The sequence below is a fragment of the Trichechus manatus genome, unplaced genomic scaffold (genome assembly GCF_000243295.1).
Source record: "Trichechus manatus latirostris isolate Lorelei unplaced genomic scaffold, TriManLat1.0 scaffold00087, whole genome shotgun sequence".
Taxonomy (NCBI): Eukaryota; Metazoa; Chordata; class Mammalia; order Sirenia; family Trichechidae; genus Trichechus; species Trichechus manatus.
Window position 1 is genome coordinate 1543329 of NW_004444023.1, and position 21008 is coordinate 1564336.

The 21008-nt window shown below is 48.6% G+C and overlaps 1 protein-coding gene across 1 annotated transcript in view; it reads right to left on the minus strand.

The window, feature by feature from the left end:
- Positions 1-4707: 4707 nt before the first annotated feature.
- The window catches only part of PRKD2 (protein kinase D2), a 33290-nt gene continuing 16989 nt past the window's right edge, over positions 4708-21008 (minus strand). Inside the window, exons 11-18 of the mRNA XM_004381603.2 lie at positions 20008-20060; positions 19797-19869; positions 18322-18428; positions 17365-17526; positions 13023-13121; positions 9846-10113; positions 5489-5574; positions 4708-5206 (exon numbers count right to left, since the gene is read on the minus strand). Of these exons, the coding sequence (XP_004381660.1) occupies positions 4994-5206; positions 5489-5574; positions 9846-10113; positions 13023-13121; positions 17365-17526; positions 18322-18428; positions 19797-19869; positions 20008-20060 (1061 nt within the window). The 3' untranslated portion in view covers positions 4708-4993. The remainder of the gene's footprint in view (positions 5207-5488; positions 5575-9845; positions 10114-13022; positions 13122-17364; positions 17527-18321; positions 18429-19796; positions 19870-20007; positions 20061-21008) is intronic.

Below are 21008 nucleotides of genomic sequence, written 5' to 3' on the forward strand. Positions count from 1 at the left end.
CTGGAATTATAAGACCCCGGGTGGAAGCTTCTATGATTCGGCCAGCACAGAATCTAAGTGCCTTTTGTCCCCCAGGTGCTGTGGTGCTTTGTGCCCACTATTCTACGATTCCAGGGGCCTTTGTTCTACGTTCTGAGAGGCTTTGTTCTCAGCCTTCTAAGATGCTCTGTTCTCAGCGTTCTGTGGTCCTAAGAGTCTCAGTCTGACAGCCATTTCCAAGGTTGCCTCCTCCCTTCCCGGGCTCCGTGAGCGGGTTAGTGCCCCCTCAGGTGGCCAGCCTGTGTCACTACGCCGAATGTGCCTCCCTACAATCTTCAGGAGACCTAGTTCCGATATTCCTACCCATTTCTCAGACAGACCTTGACTCCCTAAAAGCCAGGGGCCTGGAAGATCATGTGAGAATGATGTCCCCTGCACAAGGCGACTTTCTGGTCATGAGCTGGAGAAACACTTGTAAACTCTTGTAGTGGATAAGAGCAAGGACTTGGGAGTCACATGGCCTGGGGGTAAATTCCAGCTCTGTCACTTACTGGCTGTGTGACCTTGGGAAAGTGGCTTAGTCTCTATGTACCTCAGTTTCCTCATCTGTATAATGGGGGCTGTAACACTTAAGGTTATTATGAGGATTAAATGACATATGTGTCAAGGGCATGGAGCAGTGCCTGCCACATCACTTATAAAGAGCCACAGAAGGATTTGATAAATAAGTAAAAAGTAATTTAAAAAAATCTGTTGCTGTCAAGTGAATTTTGACTCATAGTGACCCTGTAAGACAGAGTAGAACTGCCCCATAGGGTTTTCAAGGAGAGTTGGTGGATTCATACTGCTAACCTTTTGGTTAGCAGCTGTAGCACTTAACCACTGTGCCACTAGGGCCCCAAAAAGTAATCTAGTGGATGCCAAAGAGAAAAATGAATTTGGACTTTAGTGGAGACAAATTTTATTCAGTCCCTCATCTTGTTCTAGACGAACCTAATCTGTCCTTGAACAACTTTGATTGTCCAACAATTGAGAAACTATGGGGGGGACTGGTAGAGGTCTGGAGAACTCTGGACAAGATTTTCGAAGTAGTCAATGTCTGGGATGATGTCAGGATTGGTTTTTCATCCCTGCTGTTTGTGCAAGACCTGTTCAGCCATTTTGAGCCTGGTACTGATTTAGGGTTCTGGTCACCAGGAGTTGAGAAGGGAAGATAATTATCCAAGTTTGAATAGGCCATAATACCAGTTGCCATCAAGTCACCTCTGACTCATGGTGACCCTGTATGTGTCGGAGTAGAACTGTGTTCCACAGGGTTCTCAATGGCTGATTTTTCAGAAGTAGATCACCAGGCCTTTCTTTCGAGGCATCTCTGGGTGGACTCAAACCTCCAACCATTCAGTTGCAGGCGGGTATGTTAACTGCACTACCCATGGAGTCCAATGAGTTTGAGTCAACCTGAAGGCAACTAGTTGTGTAAACACAAGGGTCCTTATAAGAGAGAGGCAGGAGGGTCAGAGTCAGAGAAGGAGATGTGACGAGAGAAGCAGAGGTTGTAGTGATGAGTTTTGAAGATAGAGGAAGGGGCTATGAGCCAAGGAATGCAGGAGGCCTCTAGAAGGTGATTCTCCTCTAGAGCCTCCGGAAAGAACACAGCCCTGCCTATACCTTGATTTTAGCCCCATAAGACCCATTTCAGACTTCTGACCTCCGTAGCTGTTAGATACAGACTCGTGCAGGCTTAGGTGAGGGCTGTGAGTCAGATGTTTGGGCTGTCTTGCCTTCAGGAAGGGGCTTAAACTCTATGGGCTGTTGAAAGTCAGTGAGGATATACTCTGCTTGGAAATCTCCTGGATGTTTAAGCTAAGAGCCGTCCACACATCCGTACAGTTCTTTCCTGGGGCTATGATTGGAGACGGATTTGTTGCTCTGTTGTCCACGCAGCTGGATCTTAGACTGATCAGTTGTAGAGGGGAAGATGTTCCAGATGGAGTCCAAGGGACATTCCCTCATAGTATTTGCTCTGACATATGCCTCAGAGGTGTTACAGCACCTTTGGAGAGCCTCATTTACTGAAGTCCATTAAAAAACACAGAAAACCAAACCCAGTGCCATCTAGTCGATTCTAACTCAAGGCAGCCCCTAGCGTTACAGAGTAGAACTGCTCCATAGGATTTTCTTGGCTGTCATCTAGGAGGAGCCCTGGCGGTGCAGTGATTTAAGAGTTCAGCTGCTAACCTAAAGGGCGGCAGTTCAAATCCACCAGCCCCTCCTTGGAAACCCTACAGGGCGGTTCTACTCTGTCCTATAGGGTCGCTAAGAGTTGGAAATGACTCGACGGACAATGGGATTTTCTTTTTCGGAATCTAACGGAAGCAGATCGCCAGGACTTTCTTCCACAGTACCACTGGGTGGGTTTGAACAATCGACCTTTAGGTGACCAGTCAAGCACAGACCATTTGCTCGACCTAGGGACCTGAGGCACATTTAGCTTTCTCAAATAAAAGAGCTATATTTCCAGACCAACTGCAGATGGACAAATTGATATAAATCATGAAGTCAGATATTAGCCTGAATTGGTTGCTAAATTCTTCTCTTTCTGCATGGCTCAGGAAGGTCTTTCACTATGGTGTGTAAGTCTGAGTGTGACTGAGGTTTAAAGACAACTTGTTCGGGTGCGTGCTCAGATGATTGACCCTCAGCTGTGGGTGGCGAAGGGCCGAGAGTCCAGGTGACAGTGAGTGTCTTAGTTATTTAGTGCTGCTATAACAGAAATACCACAAGTGGGTGGCTTTAACAATTTATTTTCTCACAGTCTTGCTGTTGTTGTCCTGCGCCATCCTTACAATCATTGCTATGTTTGAGCCCATCGCTGCAGCCACTGTGCCAATCCATCTCATCCAGAGTCTTCCTTTTTTTCACTGACTGTCCACTTTACTAAGCATGATGTCCTTCTCCAGGGACTGGTCCCTCCTGATAACATGTCCAAACTATGTGAGACGAAGTCTTGACATCCATGCTTCTAAAGAGCATTCTGGCTGTACGTCTTCGAAGACAGATTTGTTTGTTCTCCTGGCAGTCAATGGTATATTCAATATTCTTCACCAACACCATAATTCAAAGGCATCAATTCTTCTTCAGTCTTCTTATTCATTGTCCAGCTTTCACATGCATATGAGGCAATTGAAAATACCATGGCTTGGGCCAGGCACATCTTAGTTCTGAAAGTGACATCTTTGCTTTTTATCACAGTTTAGGAGGCTAAAAGTCCAAATTCAGGGCACCAGCTCTCGGGGAAGGCCTTCTCTGTCAGCTCTGGGGGAAGGAACTTGTCCCTTCGGGTTCTGTTTCCTGGTTCCTTGGAGATCTCCACGTGGCTTGGCATCAATGTTTCCCTGACATGCTTGCTAAATCTTCTCATTTTATATCTTATAAGAGACTGACTCAAGATGCACCCTACACTAATCCTGTCTCATTAACATACCAAAGAAACCCATTCCCAAATGGGTTTATGACCACAGGCATAGAGGTTAGGATTTACAACACATTTTTGGGGGACACGATTCAATCCATAAGAATGGGTAATTGGGGATCTGGAAGGCAAGGGTCAAAGGCGGTGAGAGGTGGATACAAGGAGGCAGCAGTGAAATGAGGGTGGTGGAGGGGGTGAAAGAAAGGATTGTGAAGTTCAAAGAGATCAGGAGGGGGTGGGGAAGGAGAGGAAGAAGTATTCCCACACAAACAGCCCTTAAGTGATTGCAGGATTTGGGAGAGGTGAGAGGTATTTTGTTTTTCAGCTTCCTTATACTAAGTGAAGAAAGCTGACTGCTGCTTAAAGGAGATCTTGGACCCTCAAGATCTGAGAGCTCCCTGAAGGGAAACAGGTTTAGGGAGGTCCCAGTTCCCCAAAGGGGCCATTGAAGTTCCAAGTTGCCTTTAGTGAAGTTTTGCCATTTCTGGAGGGATTGGACTGAGTCACTGGATGGTGAGCCCCGTGAGAGTAGGGCTGGGATGCTCTTGGTCACCGGTGTCCTCAGCGTCACGCAGCCCAGTGTGACAAATGGATGAACAAGTGAATGAGCACATTCAGTGTGTAGAGAAGTCATCACATCAACTAAATATTATATATTAAGTTTCTACTATGCACCACACAAACAAACCTGTTACTGTAAAGTCAATTCCAACTCATGGTAACCCCATGTGTTACAGACTAGAACTGAGCTCCCTAGGGTTATCTTGGCTGTAATCTTTACAGAAGCAGATCATCAAGACTTCCTTCTGTGGCACCACTGGGTGGGTTTGAATGGCCAACCTTTTGGTTAGTAGCCCAGTGCAAACCATTTGCGACCTATCTTGTGCCAACTGCATTGTTGTTATAGTTATGATTATTAGTAACACCACCAAATAAAAAAATTAATCTTAACAAACCATGAGATTGCTTTTCTCCAAATCCTTCTGCCCCTCTGGTCATGATCCCTCCTCCTTTTCCAGTTCTTCCTCCATTACTCTTCCCTCTCCTCCTTACACTACCCCACACTTATCCTTCTTCTAGTGTTCTGTCAGAAGCGACTGGATGACACCTAACAACAAGTGTTCCCTTCTGGCAGTCATCCATACCTCCGCCTCCAGGCAGCACTCCTTCATAACTCTTCATCCCGGAATCAGGGCTCCCTTCCGGTCTCCTCCCCCTACTTTCCATCCTCCCTCCATCCCGTCTTTCCAGGGAGTCCTCCTTCCAGGTGAACTCCATCTTGGTAAACGAACAGACTAATGATTCAAGCGTGTGGTGTGGGCATAGGCCAAAGCCACTGGGCCAAAGATGAGTCCGTTTTAATTGTTAGGGCGACAGAGAAGGGCCTTTGGAAATGACCCTGTGAACCCCATCCCCATGCCCCCACCTCTCCGTCCCCAGGGTGTGTCCCCTCCAGTTAGGGTACAAAGCCTCTTCCCGTAGAATAGTTCGTAGCTGGCATTCGGGTGGAAGGCAGGTCCCCGAGGGCGGGAGTACAGGGCCTCAGAGGACGCTAACGCGCTCGGCCAGCCCCTGCATCTCGTGCTCCTGTAGAGGGAGGATCCCACTGAGCTCCGCATCGAAGGGCAGCCCAGGCCCGGGCAGCGGGTGCTCGGTAATGAACTGCTCCCAGCGGGCGTCGTCGCTCTCGTGCGTGATGTACCGCTCGCCCATCTTCCCCTCCAACTCTCGGAGGTCCAGCCACGTCTGGTACTCCTACGCCCGGGAGAACAGGGATTAGCGTGGGTACAGCAAGAGCTCCGCTCTATATCGTCTGCCCTGCCAACGCGAGGCCAGGCTGCAGCTGGTACCCAGGGAAACGAAGCCACACCCTTCCCAAGGGACCAGCCAATAGAGAATTAGCTCCACCTTTCTACAGCCCAGCCAATGGGAGCCTCGGCCTGCTCGCCCAGTAAGCGACCTAGTCCCACCCCTTTCTCCAACTCAGCCAATGGACAGCCCCACCCCCTTTGCTTTCAGCCCCGCCCCCTGCGTCACCTGTAACCAGGAGTGGCTGAGAGATTTGTCTACGCTGTAACGTTTGCGCATCTTCACCTGGAGCAGGTTGTTGATGAGGTCAATGGCTGCGGCAGAAAGGAGAGATACAGCTCAATTGCTGCAGGGTGAGGCGCTGCCCCTCCGGCAACAGGCCACCCAGCCTATCTGCCGGCCATCAAGACTTTCTGTACTGGCCCAGAGGCTCGGAAGCCTCATCCACACCAATCACTCAATTACCTACTCCCTCAACCAATCAAAAACTTGTTTCTTGCCCTCAGGCTCACACACGCACTAGCCTCAGTTCTACATCTCTTCACCAATTCCCTGCCTCAGGTACCCCATTCCTATGTTACAGGTTGAATTGTGTCCCCCCAAAATATCTGTCGTAAATCCTAACCTCTGTGCCTGCAGTTATAAATTCATTTGGGAATGAGCTGTCTTTGTTATGTTAATGAGACAGGATTAGTGTAGGGTGTGTCTTGAGTCTCTCTCTTTTGAGATACTGAAAGAGAAGCAGAGACGGGGGAAGAGAGACGTCAAGCCACAGTGAGATCGCCCAGGAGCGGAAGCTCAAAAGAGACAATGACCTTCCTCCAGAGTCCACAGGGAAAAAGAGAAGCCTTGCCCTAGAGCCGGCACCCTGAATTCGGGCTTCTAGCCTCCTAAACTGTGAGAATATAAATTTCCGTTTGTTAAAGCCACCTACTTGTGGTATTTCTGTTACAGCAGCACTAGGTAACTAAGATAGTTTTCTCCACAATTTTTGTCATACACAGACCACTACCTGTACTATTCTTCACTTAACATCCATCCTTCTCCTTCTCTGTTGTCATTAGTTGCCATCTGACGCCATGTGTGCAGAGTAGAACTGTACTCCAAGGCTGTGACCTTTCGGAAACAGATCACTGGGCCTGTCTTCCAAGGCACCTCTGGGTGGATTTGAACCGCCAACCTTTTACAGCTAGTAGTCGAGTGCTTAACATTTTGTGCCACCAAGGGATTCCAAATATTCTTATTTAAACTAACTCATTACCCAAGATATACCGTTAAGCGGACAAAGCAAGTTGGAGAACAGCGTGCACAGCCTGCCGCCTTCTGTGTAACAAGGGGAAATAAAATGTGTCCACATACTTGCTTGCAAGGAGTCCTGGTGGCTCACAGTTTGTGCTCAACTGCTAATTGAAAGGCTGGCAGTTCAAACCTACTCAAGGGTGCTGTGAAAGAAAGACCTGGTGATCTGCTTCCATAAAGATTACTGCCAAGAAAACCTTATGGAGCCGTTCTACTCTGTAACACATGGGGTTGCCATGAATTGGAATCAACTCAAGGCAATGAGGTTTTTTTTTTGATTGTTTGTTTATTTGCTTACATACATGTAAAATCCCGAGAGAGAGAGAGAGAGAGAGAGAGAGAGAGAGAGAGAGACAGGATACTCATAATAGCGATTGCCTTTGGGACAAACGGCAAAGAAGCGAGGGAGAGAATTTTCACTGCAGACTCTTCTGTGTATTTAAAAATTTTAAGCATACAGTTAACTTCTGCCAAAATTGTTAATCTTTTGTTTTAAAATCAGTTTATATTTTCTTCAATTCACCTTTAAGGTTAAATATAAATTTATTTAAAATGAATACTTTAAATCACCTTGGTCAGTGGAAATCCAATGGTCATTTGGCATGTCCACAAAAGTAAAATGAGAATAAAAACAATGATCTTAGATGCTAGTTAGTCACTGGCTCCCTGCAGAAAGGCCAGAGACTGAAAGATCTGTTTTTTTTTTTCCTGTGAGAAGGAGGATTAGTGAGTATCAGGAGTTCAGGACAAACCAGCACCGCCTGAGACTCTCTCCTGGACCACAAGTTTGAAGGACAAGTCTTCACTGAGTGACTCCATCTGAGTATCGACTGCTCTAGTCAACACCCAGGGATTCCCTCACAATTGTCCATCCATTCATGCACACTCCACATACATTTATTGAGGGGTTACAGAGTGGACCTCAGAAAGACAACCCTGGGGACCCCTAATATTACATGCTATGAACTGAATTGTATCCTCCAAAAAGAAATATGGAAGTCCTAATCTCTGTACCTGGTAAATATGACCCTGTTTGGAAATGGGGGTTTCTTTGGTCATGTTAATGGGTCATACCAGAGTAGGGTGGGTCCTAAACCTAATCTCTTCTGAGTCGCATCTTATGAACACACACACAGGTGAAGACAGACACACACACACACACACACACACACAGAGCAGATGCATCTATAAGCCCAGGAACCACAAAAATTGCCAGCAGCTACCAGAAGCTGAAAGAGACAAAAGACCTTGCCCTGGAACCAATGCCCTGAATTTGGACTTCTAGCCCCCTGAACTGGGAGAAAATAAATTTCTGTTCTTTAAAGCCACTCACTTGTGGTATTCTTTGTTACAGCAGCACTAGGTAACTAAGACGTTATGCTACTCCAAGACTCAAGTCCATCTTCATTCTTACCTCTTAGTCCTTAGGCCCACCACCAAGACATTTTTGTGTACTGAGTAACCTCTACATCACCCCCTCTCTGCCTGCTCCATGAGGTCAAACCCCTCTAGGGCTCTTCCCCTGCTTCTCATGGCTGTGGATCTGACCACATGCCCTCTTCCCAGACCTCTCAAGGGAGCTTCTCCACAGACCATCCTTTCTGTCCAATTCACCAACAGGATTCCCAGAACCAAGGACTATCAGTACCAGGCACACAGTAGCACTTTACAGGTACTTATCAAATATATTTTTGTCTCCTTAACCTTCCTCCCACACTCCATCTGTCCTCCAGGGCTCCCTGGCTCAGGACTTGCCCCTTGTTCTCCTTCCACCTTACTGACACACCCCAGAATCTTGGCTCTGCCTGCGGCCCTCGCTCTCTAAACGTCCCACCCCCACACCTGGCTCCACCCCAAGGCTTCAGGCCGCAGGACTTAACTTTCCCAGGCCTGCCTCCTCTCCTCACCTCCACCATCTCCTGATGGGCCCAACTCACAAGGCCCAGTGCCACTACCTGCTCACGCTTTTAGACGCCAAAGCCCTTGGAGGCAGAGACCCCAATGTCCACCTCAGTCCTGGTACACTTCTCCTAGCAGTCACACACTCCTCCTCCTCCGCCAACTCCTAGGTGCCAGGCTGTGCCTATGGCCTCAGGGTTTGCCCTTTTAAGTTGCAAGGCCCCTCCTCATCTTCTGGCCCCGACCCCAGATGGGCCCTCTCCATCACTGGCCCGGCCCCACATGGGCCCTCTCCATCACTGGCCCTGCTCCCACGTGGGCCCTCTCCATCACTGGCCCTGCTCCCACGTGGGCCCTCTCCATCACTAGCCCTGCCCCACATGGGCCCTCTCCATCACTGGTCAGGCCCCCACACAGGCCCTCTCCATAGCTAGCCCCGCTCCCAGGTGGGCCCTCTCCATCATTGGCCCTGCTCCCACGTGGGCCCTCTCCATCACTGGCCCTGCCCCACGTTGGCCCTCTCCAACGCTGGCCCCGCCCCCAGGTGGGCCCTCTCCATCGCTGGCCCCGCCCCACGTGGGCCCTCTCCATCGCTGGCCCCGCCCCACGTGGGCCCTCTCCATCGCTGGCCCCGCCCCACGTGGGCCCTCTCGATCGCTGGCCCTGCCCCACATGGGCCCTCTCCATCGCTGGCCCTGGCCCACGTGGGCCCTCTCCATCGCTGGCCCCGCCCCCAGATGGGCCATCTCCATCGCTGGCCCCACCCCTTGGCCCTCTCCATTACCAGCCTCACCCCCTGCCATGGGCCCCAGGCTCTGGCCCTTCTAGTGCCCTGGCCGATCTCCACCCTAGTCACTCCCCTTACATCCAGCTGGTAGCCAAGCCCTTGTTCCTCCACCTTGCCCCCTGGCACCTCCGCTTTTCTAGGGCCCATCCTTTCCTGGTCATAAATAACCCCAAAGGCTCCAGGCCTCAGCCAACGCCTTGAGAGGGTCGGCCCTTTCTCCTGGCCATCCCAGATCTTTGGCCTCCTCAGGTCCTGCCCCTCTCTTGGTGCTTCCCTAGGCGGACTGAGTCTCACCCCGGTCCCCAAAGGCACCAGGCGTCTATCTTAGCGCTTCTAGGGCAATTCGTTTCCAACTCACATAGCCTAGTCTCAGCCTCAGTCTCTGGGTCCCTGGTTTTATACACGCCCCTAAGTCCTGACCCCAGGGTTCCAGGCCCAGAGAACCTGTCATTTACAGGACTGCCCTCGTTGCCCCGCCCCCCACTAGGCTCTACCCCCCAGGGCGCCTGGTCTATGACCCGCTATTTCAGGACTCACCACTTCTGGCCCCGCCCACTCTCCCCACCCCCGCTGTGGAGCCACGCCCCCAGCCTGGCTAACCTCCCTTGGAGATATGGCTCCAGGGGCTGGGCGGGTACATGAAGGCGGCATTCTGGATCTGGTCGTTGATGTCTTCGTCCTCATTGAAGGGGAATGTGCCGCTGAGGCTGACATACATGATTACGCCCACCGACCACATGTCCAGCGAGCGGTTGTAGCCCTGGTTGAGCAGCACCTCGGGCGCCAGGTAGGCAGGTGTGCCCACCACCGAGCGCCGGAATGACTTCTCGCCGATGATGCGCGCGAAGCCGAAGTCGCACAGCTTCACCTGTGGAGGGTGGAGGGGAGCAGGTCTGAGGGGGCTGTGAGGTCACCCCCATCACCCTCACTGAAGCATTCCAGAGGAAATCCAGCACTGCGGTTACAAATTCTGATTTGAATACAAGCTCCTCCGCTCACTAGCTGAGTGACCCTGGGCTACTAGTGACATCCCCTGTCTGTATGAGGAAGAACATGACAGCACCTTCCTCAAAGGCTTGTCTGAGGATTAAATGAATCAACCCATCAAAAGCTCATAGGACAATGAACGCCTGGCACACAGTAAGCGCTCAATAAATGCTACCAGCCGCTATATCTCTGTTACCCCCAGCACTTACTCTTAACCTCCCTGGGCCTCAGTTTCCTCTTTTGTACAATATAGATCCTGACAGTCCCAACCTTAAAGGCTGGTTGAGAGTAAATACATGTAAAGTGTTAGGGGTAGTGCCGGCAACAGAGGGAGCCTCAGTAACCTCAAGTGAAGGACCTAACTTGTCCAGCCCCTAGGCAGGGCAGACAGTAAACAATAAGCCTAGTAAGTAAGTGAATTACACTGTGTGTTAGAAGGTGGTATTACTGTTGTTAGCTGCCATTGAGTCGGCCCGTGATTCCTGGCAACCCCATGCACGACAAAATGAAATACTGCCCAGTCCTGCACTGTTTCCCATGACTGGTTGTGGACCAGGCCGTTGGCTGGAAATCATCAGCTGATTTTCAGAAGTAGATCTCCAGGCCTTTCTTCCTAGTCTGTCTTAGTCTGGAAGTTAAGCTGAAACCTGTTCAGCATCCTAGCAACATGCAAGCCTCCAGTGACAGACGGGTGGTGGCTGCACATGAGGTGCATTGGCCGGGAATCAAACCCTGGTCTCTTGCATGGAAGGTGAGAATTATACCACTGAAGCCCCTTATTCATATTTAGGGACGGATAATTGTTTGTTGTGGGGGACCGTCCTGTTCACTGTAGGCGGTTTAGCAGTATCCCTAGGCTTTAGATGCCTTAGCACTCCCCCTCAGTTGTGATTAACAAAAAAATGTCTTCAGACATTGCCAAATGTCCCGTAGGGGGCAAAATCGCCCCCAGCTGAAAACCATTGCTATAAATGGATGGTCCTTAGGCACAGAGATGGGGCATGTCTTTGCTTACCATAGACCCCAAGGCCTCAAGATGGAGCTTGGATGTAAGAAAAAAAAAAAAAACCAAACCCAAACCCAATGCCATCGAGTTGATTCCAACTCATGGTGACCCCATGTGTTACAGATTGGAACTGCTTGCTCCATAGGGTTTTCCTGGTGGTAATCTTTATGGAAGTAGTTCGCCAGGCCTTCCTCTTGTGGTGCTGCTGGGTAGGTTTGATCTGCCAACCTTTAGGTTAGCAGCCAATCACAAATTGCATGCACCACTCAGGGACATCTGGCACATAGTAGCCACACAATAATTTTTAGTTCGCTGAAAATGAGCCTCCAGCTTTTGAAATGAACTGAACCAAATGATATGGAAAATAAAGGAAAAATTTCACAGGGATGTGAAAGGGCTAAATGAGAACCTATAACTAAAGGTGCTTAAACACAGTAAAACATAGCAAAAAAAAAAAAAAGTTGTCAAGGAGTTGATTCCAACTCATGGTGATCCCATGTGTTTCAAATGCATTCCATAGGGTTTTCAATGGCTGATTTTTCAGAAGTAAATTGCTAGGCTTTTCTTCCAAGTCGCCTCTGGGTGGATTTGAACCACCAACCTTTTGGTTAACAGCCAAGTACTTAACCATTAGTACCACCCAGGGACTCCTTAAACACCCATTACCCTTTGCCATCGAGTGATTCCGACTCGTAGCGACCCTATAGGACAGAGTAGAACTGCCCCATAGAGTTTCAAAGAGCTCCTGGTGGATTTGAACTGCTAACCCTTTGGTGAGCAGCCGTAGCACTTAACCACTATGCCACCAGGGTTTCCCCCTTAAACACAGTAGGTGCTAAATAAATTTCAGCTGTTATAATCACAATTCTTGTCCAACCTGATTCCCATACTAAGGGGTTCTCACCTCCTAGCCAGGAGACCTCCTAAAACAGTTTCACTAACAGACCCACTGAAGAAATTACCAGTTGTCCCCCACTTCTCCCCTCAGTGTAATCGGCCACATGGCCACCAAGAATAAAGGCTACATTTCCCAGCCTCCCTTGCAGCTAGGTATGGTCATGTGACCAAGTTCTGGCCAATGGGATGCAATACTTGCAAGTATTGCCTTGGAGAAGGGAAGAGGTACATTCATGTTCTCTAGTTCATTACTTGCCTCCTTCCCTCTCGCTGGAAAGCAGACATAGTTGGGGGCCATCATGGACCACGAGGACCCAGCAACACCATAAAGAGGGCAGAACAACAAGGTGGCAGGAGCCTGGGTTCCTAACACCAAGAGATGGCTTTTTCAGCCCCAGAATGCTTACACTGAACTCTTACATGAGTCAGAAACAGGCTTCCATCTTACTTAAGCCATTTTTACCTTGGGTCTCTGTTGCAGGAGCTGAACCTACATCTTTTTTAAAAATATATTTTTTTACTTTTGGGGGAAAATATACACAACAACACATACACCACTTCAACAATTTCGACATGTACAATTCAATGACACTGGTTACATTCTTCAAGTTACGTCACCTTTCTTGACAACTTTTCCCAAACTATTTCACCATCATTAACATAAACTCATTGCCCCCTTACGCTTCTCATTTATCCTTTCGAGTTGCTGTTGTCCATTTGATCACACATAAATAATTCTTTAAAAGAGTATAATGCTTAACGCAGCCATTATTTTCTAATTAGGCTAAACTATTATTTGTAGCTGAACCTACATCTTAATTAATACAATCCTCAGCCGCTCCCAGGGTTGGCTAGAATTCCCAAAATCAGGAGAGAATGTAACTGACCTGGGGAAATGGGTCGGCTGATGCCAGCAAAACATTTTCCGGTTTCAAGTCACAGTGGACGATGTTCTTGAAATGAAGGTGTCGCAAAGCCACCAAGATCTGAGAGGAGGAGATGGGGTCAGTAAGAAATGTGCCTGCCCCAGATCCCACCTGCAGCAGCCAGCCCTCCAAGCCCCATCCAAGCCCGTCTCTGTACCCCTAAAGATACCCCCATCAGGGCAGGGGAGGCATTGGAGCACTAAAGAATCTGAGAAACCCCAGAACTGTTTACGCTGAGATGTTAGGACTTGAACGGAAAATTCTAGAAAGGTTAAACTGCAGCAGTTGGGCTGGGAAGATCCTCAGAGACCCTCTGGCACGTGACACACTTCTGATAAAAATGAGCTATTAATAGAACAGGGGCTTTCAAGGAGATGCTACTGTATGTGTATGGTTCAAATTTGTAAAAAACATTTTTCACTCTTGAAAAAGCTGTAACACAAAACAACACACGTACAAATAAGACCTGAGTTATACACCAAACGTAAAGCTCTTCAGGGGTGGGGTGGGGATTCCAGAGCCAGGCTGCCCAGGTGGAAAGCCTGGCTCCCACACTTAATAGCTTGTGGTCTTGGGCAAATCACTTCACCTCTCTGGGTCTCAGTTTCCTCATCTGTAAAATGGGAGTAATAATAGTACCAGCCTCCTAGAGTTGCTGTGAGGTTTAAATGAGTTGATACATGCCATGTGCTTTAGGACAGCGTCTGGCACAGAGCAAACACTGTATGTTAGTGATTATTATCGGTGGTGGCAGTGGTTATTATTTTTGTGATAGCCTGTTGGTGAACATATTCTTATGCATGTCACAAAAAGGCCTCTCCTGCTGTATCTGTTGGAGTCCCTGGGTGGTGCAAACAGTTAATACGCCTGGCTGCTAACTGAAAGGTTGGAGGTTGGAGTCCACCCAGAAGCGCCTCAGAAGAAAAGCCCGGCGGTCTACTTCCAAAAAAATCAGCCATTGAAAACCCTATGGAGCACAGTTCTACTCTGACACATATGGGGTCATCATGAGTCGGAATCAACTTGACGGCAACTGGTTAGGCCGTACCTGTTAATTCAAGAGTATCCTGTGATAGCAAGGTGAACTACTTCAATAAACAAACAAAAACCTGTTACCATCTGTAACCACTTATCTATGGGAATCATGATTTTCCTTGATTCTGTGTAACCCCAACAAAATACCAAATACACTGGAAGCATAGAATGATGTAAGTGTGCAATTCTAATCTGTGTCTTTGAATATGTACATATCCTCACTGTTTTCACTGCCGGAGTTTGGTAAAGAGGTGTCATTTGAAAGCCACTGCTGGAGTCCAACCTCCTCATTCCACAGACAGGGAGATCGAGATCCACAGATCTATGTGTGCATCACAGTCTCCAAGTTTTATGTTTGTTGATTTGTTTTTTTCCTGCAGTTAACATGGTGAACAAAGGGGACAGTTTGGAAGCTAGATAGAACCAGGTTCAAATCTTGGCCAGACTGCTACCTAGCTGGATGATGTTGGGCCAGAGACTCGTAAATCCCCGTGCCTCAGTTTTTCTTATCTATACAATGGGTGTCAACGATACCTACCTCACAGCGTGGTTGTGAGGCCTAAACAAGATCGTGAGGTAAAGGGCTTAGCACAGGACTTGGGGCTGGGGCAGCCAAGAGCCTGGAAAGCAGAAATCTGCAGAGAGAGAGAGAGGAAAGGAGCAGGCTAAAAGAGAAGAAGAGGGAGAAGACCAGAAAGAAAAGTTGTTTCGATTGCTGAAGGTGGTCAGCCCCTCTCTCCACCCAAAGTCTGGGTGAGCCTCCTCAGTGGTCTCTGTCCCCACCCTGCAAGACAGGCTGACAAAGGCAGGCACACTGCTTGGGAGAGTGGCGGCGTTGGGCTTGGGTTAAGGAAGCACAGTACAGGGGACTTTGCAACCAACAGAGATTTTGCAGAATAAGGTGAGGTACCAGCCAGATGGGAAAGTCTTTCTAGGCAGGATGTGAAACCCAGAAGCCATAACATTGTAAAAGTTAAACCCTGTGTGCAAACAAAAGCCATTAACAAAATAAAGAAGCAAACAAATACTGGGATAAAAGAATTGAACAACACAATGACTGGATCTACTGTCTCCCATATACAAAGAGCTCTTACAATTCAATAACAAAAAGAGAATACTCCAACTGAAAAATGGACAAAGGGCACATAAAGCAGAGTGATTCAAAAAGAAATCCAAATGACCAATAAGCATATGAAAATATGGTCAACCTCATCCATAATTTTTAAACTGCCAAATAAAGTGACAAAGAAGTATCATTTTTCCATTGATAGGATTGGCAGTTATTTTTATCTGATGTTGCTGAGGAGTGAGAAAATAGGCACCCTCATGCTCTGTTGGTGGGAGCAAAACTTGAAAAGGATTTATAGAATAAATGGACATCTTCGAAATTTTTTAAAGCACATTTCCCTAGACTCAGGAGTCAACTACTTTGAATTCTCCCACCAGAACACAATGTTTGTAGATAGACGTTCACAGGATGTTGTTTGCAATGGCGGAAAAATGAAAACGACCTACATGTTCAGCAACCAGGGATTTGGTGAAATCCATTAAGGGCTACAATTCAGAAGAAGAGGTAGATCTGCTGTGTACAGAAATGGGACAATCTCCCAGATCTATTGTTAGAATGAAGAAAGTAAGGGACAGAACAACAGACAGTGGTATATATGCCTCAGTGGGTCTCTGTCCCCAGTGAAAATGCACACACACATACATGCACATAGCAAACAGAAAATCTGAGTAGAACACAAACTACTTTGGCATTACTGGTTAGAAGCACAGACAGTGGGTTCAACCCCACCAGCTCTGTAACCTGGGGCAAGTTACTAAACATCTCTGGGCCTCAGTTTCTTCAACTGTAAAGTGGGGATGATACATACTAACAGCACCTACCACATCGACTGCTATCAAGATCAGTGAGTTAAAACAATGCCTGGTGCACAATGACAGCTCAACAAATGTGAGTGACCACTGTCATCATCGTCATCATCATGATCACCCTTCCCCATCCAGTCCCGACCTCTCTGGGTTCTCACTCTCTGGGGACGGGTCTCCCTCACTGGACTGTGAGGCCCAGGAGGGCAGGGCCAGGGCTGTCTCAGTCACCACTGGGTCCCCAGTACTGCCTACCACATGGCAGGGCACAGAGCAGGGGCTCAGGGAATGTTTATTGATTGAACAACCAAATGAATGAATGAATGAACTCCCCACAGAAAGTCCTCTCTCCCCTTTTTCTAGATGAGTGAAGTCAGAGCCATGGACTCTGACTCATCATTTATTATTTTATTATTCTTACTGTCACTCTACTAATATTACTATATTGTGTTTTTATTTGTTTTTTAAGGAGCTCTTGTGGTGCAATGGTTAACAGTCTCTCCTAACGGAAAGGTTGATGGTTCAAACTCATCTAGTGGCTCTGCGGGAGAAAGAACTGGTGATCTGCTCCCACAAAAATTACAGCCAAGGAAATCCTATGGGGCAATTCTACTCTGTCACCTGGGGTCCCGAACAACAACATTGTTATTTTTAAATTATTATTACTCTATTATTTTCTGGAGTCCCTGGGTGGTACAAATGGTTAATACGTTCCGCTGTTAAAAAGTTAGTGGTTCAAGTCCACCCAGAGGTGCTTCAGAAGAAAAATCAGCCATTGAAAACCCTATGGAGTGCAGTTCCACTCTGACACACATGGGGTCGCCATGAGTCAGAGTTGACATGACAGCAAATGGTTTTACTGGCTTATTATTTTCTATTGTTATTACTATGCTATTATTTTTTTCTATTATTATTACTCTATTATTTTTCTCTTGTTATAATTATCACTCTATTTTTCCATTATCATTATTATCATTGTTATTGTTGCCGTGTGCTGTAAAGTCAATTCCGACTCATAGCGACTTCATGTGACAGAGTAGAACGGCCCCATAGGGTTTTCTAGGCTGTAATCTTTATAGGAGCAGACTGCCAGGTCTTTCTCTGGCAGAAGTGCTGGGTGGGTTTGAACCGCCAACCTTTTGGTTAGCAGCTGAGTGCTTAACCATTGCACCACCAGGTCTACTGCTTCTTCTTAATTACTCTTAATGTTTATCCTATTATTTTTTCTATTATTATTATTACTCTTGTTATTTTCCTATTATTATTGTTACTCTATTATTATTTTTCTATCCTCTATCTATCAGATTCCCATCCAGTGTCTGCCTGACCTTCCAGGGGATGTCTACTGGGGAGGGGGGAGCACCAGGGAGGAGGGAGGCAGCGGCAGGGGTTGCACCTGCGTGATGAGGAACTTGGTGAGGCGCTCGGGTAGCCGCCCCTTCTCACTGGACAGGATCATCTCCAACATGTCCCCGTGCAGCTTCTCCATCACCACAAATACCTTCTCAGGCGTCTCGAACATACACTCCAGGTTTACGATCCCAGGGTGCCGTAGGCTCTGGGGGGACAGGGTGGGGTGGTGGTCAGGGCCCAGGTCACTCATGAACTCAGACCCCAGAGAGCAAGTCGTGGGAGCAGGCAGAGGACAAACAAGAAGGAGGACGTTCCTGGGGGATGGCAGCTTCTTCCCTGGGTGGCACTGAGGCAGGGGAAGGGGCTTCCCACAGGCCATGACCTGGGAGGGACCACTCTCCTTGCACCACCTCAGGGCCCAAAGGACCTTTACATCAAGGAATTCTGGGAGGAGGGGAATGGAAGCCTGTAGAAGTAGACAGGAGCCTGGTATATCTGTAACTCCTAAATCCATGTTCTCCTCCTTACTCTCCTGGCCTTGCCCTGACCTAGCCTCTCCTTGGGCTCTGGGCTCCAGTCCCACCCCCTCCCCTCCATCCTCTAGGAGACAGCTAGAGAGGTCTTTCTAAAGCAAATACCTGACCTGACCCTCCCCTGCTCAAAATCCTTCTGTGGCTCCCTAGTGCCCTTGGAGAAAGCCCTCGGAGAAAGGGTCTGACCCCACCCTTCTCTCTGGCTTCACCTCCCACCACTTCCCTGAACTCCTTTAAGTTCCTAGAGCACCTCACGTCCCCTCTCACCTCCAGATATTTGCACAGGCTGGTCCCTCTGCTCAGAACACCTTCTCCTCCCCTTTAGTCGTAACATGCATATTCCCTCCTCCAGGAAGCCCTCCCTGACAACACTCAGGCTAGGTCAGGTGTCCCCTGAAGGGAGGAATCGGGAAGACAGGGCCTTTCCAGGGTGAGGGCAGAGCTGGGGCACAGATCCTGGTGGTCACCTGCAGAATGGCCACCTCGTTCCGGAGCTGGCTCTCCTGCTTGGTGGGGAACCGCAGTTTGTCGATGACCTTTACTGCCACATCCCGGCCTGTCTTCCGGTGCTTTCCTGGGCAGGGGGTAGGGGAGATGTGAGATGAAGGGAGAAGAACCTTCCAGTCCTGCCAAGAGGTACCCCACCCCTCGATGCCCCCGCCACTGAGAACAGCCAGAGTTGGACAAAGGTAGGTGGAAGGCCATCAAGGTGAGTCTGGGGAGGGGGGCGGGCAGGAGATATGCAAGGAACAGGGGGCCCTGGAATTAAAGATGGAACAAAGGAAGATTAAGAACCAATCAGAATCTAGGATTTAGTCCTGTGGCCAATCAGAGTGCAGGGTTTAGCCCCCTCCCTATTAATAACAGATCCCTGCCTGACAGGGAACACAACAGAGAGTCCCTGACAGAGAAGGAGAAAAGTGGGGTACAGAACTTAAATTCTAGTAAAAAGACCAGACTTAATTGTCTGACTGAGACTGGAGGGACCCTGGAAGACATGGCCCCCGGAATCTCGCTTAGCCCAGAAGTGAACTATTCCCGAAGCCAACTCTACAGACAAAGATTAGACTGGACTATGGGATGTAAAAAACGATACTCGTGAAGAGTGTGCTTCTTAGCTCAAGTAGATACATGAGACTAAATGGGCAGCTCCTGTTCGGAGGCGAGATGAGAAGGCAGAGAGGGTCAGGAGCTGGTTGAATGGACATGGGGAATCTGGGGTGTAAAGAAGCATGCTGTCACATTATAGGGAGAGCAGCTAGGGTCACATAGCAATGTGTGTATAAATTTTTGTATGAGAAACTGACTTGAACTGTAAATTTCCTTAAAGCACAATAAAAAATGAATAAATAAATAACGGAGCCCTGGTGGCACAGTGGTTAAGTACTCGACTGCTAAACAAAAGGTTGGCAGTTCGAATCCCCCAGCCGCTCCTTGGAAATCCTATGGGGCAGTTCTACTCTGTCCTATAGGGTTGCTATGAGTCGGAATCAACTCGATGGCAATGGGTGTTTTTTTTTTATTAATAACAGGAAAAAGTACACTGGTTTTTCCCAGTGATAAAAGGAAATCCTGCAACCATCTGCGCCAAAGATCTAGCTTTCTAAACTAGTTGCCATCAAGTCGATTCCAACTCATGGTGACCCCATGTGTGTCAGAGTAGAACTGTGCTCCACAGGGTTTTCAATGGCTGACTTTCTGGAAGTAGATCACCAAGGCTTTCTTCCAAGGTGCCTCTGAGTGGACTCGAACCGCCGACCTTTCAGTTAGCAGCCAAGTGCTTAACCATTTGCACCACCCAGGGTCTCCTAGCTTTCTAAGCCAATCTAAACAGGAGGTGTGAGCATGTGGCCAATCAGTACTGAAACTGTGGAGCTCAGAACAGCTTCTGCGGCCCCCAGGGTCCCCTCTGGGCCAGCTCTGAAGCGCTCTTAGTTCCTACCTCCGTAGACCACTCCAAACTGCCCCGAGCCCAGAACCTCGTCCGGAAAGATCTGGTAGACAGTGGCGATGTCCTGGGGGGTGGGGACAGGGAGGGTCAGGGTGCACGTGGAGATAGGGGAGGGGTTGAGGAGATGGGGGAGGGCTGGGGAGGTTGTGTGCATGGGAGGGGAGGGCCTCTTGGGTCCATGGGGTGTGGGCAGGGATCTCACCACATTCTCTTGGATCTGACTGTTGGACACAGAGATGCTCAGAGAAGCTTGTCCTGGGGAGAGGGAAGAGGCGGAGGTGAGGGTTGGGCACAGCATTATCTTCCCCCATAATTTCAGAGGCAGCCCTTGGAGCCAGACCACCTGGGTTCAAATCCAGGTGACACAATGTGGGACTTCAGGCTAGTGACTTGTCCACTATGAACCTCAGTTTCCTCATCTGGACAATGGGGATAATAAAAGGATGGGAAAAAAATCAAACGGCCCTCGTAAGGCCATTGGGAGGACTAGGTAAGATGTTCTAAGGGCTCAAGAAGTGATGTCATGAATGATTTCTTTGAGCACTTCAGCAGCAAGGGAAGCATGCTGGTCCCATTTGACAGAGGAGGAAACCGAGGCTTGGGGGGAAAGTCCAAACTGACCTCAGCATCTTCCCCTAAACTTGTCCCCCCAATTAACCCATACAAAGCTGGACATCTGAAAAGTCCTTATCCTTCTGCCATTTGAACGTCTCTCCCCTCCTTCCCTTCCCCATCCCCACAGCCTGGTCCTGCCGCAGCCTCCTCCCTGGTCTCCCAGCCCCAGCCCTGCTCCCTTCACTCTCCACAGGGAAGCCAGAGGCATCTTGTTGACACACAACCCTGCCTCTGCACCTCCTCTGCTCATAATCCTGCCATGGTTCCTCAATGCCCTTGAGAAGAAGTCCAAGTGTCTTAAATGGCCTAAAAGGCATAGTCAGGCCCCTTATCTACCTCGTCATCACCTACTATTCTGCGCTCCTGACACACTGGCCTCCTTGCTGGGCCTCAAATGCAGCAAGCTCTCGCTGACCTGCCGGCCTTTGCACTAGCTGTTCCCTCTGCCAGGAATGCTCTTTCCCTCATTCTGGACTTGGCTAAATCCTCCCCACCCTTCAGTCTCAGCTCAAATGTCACCCTGGGGCCATGTCAGAGGACTCTATAAAATGTTCTACATCACACTTGTTGTTTGTATAGAATGCTCTG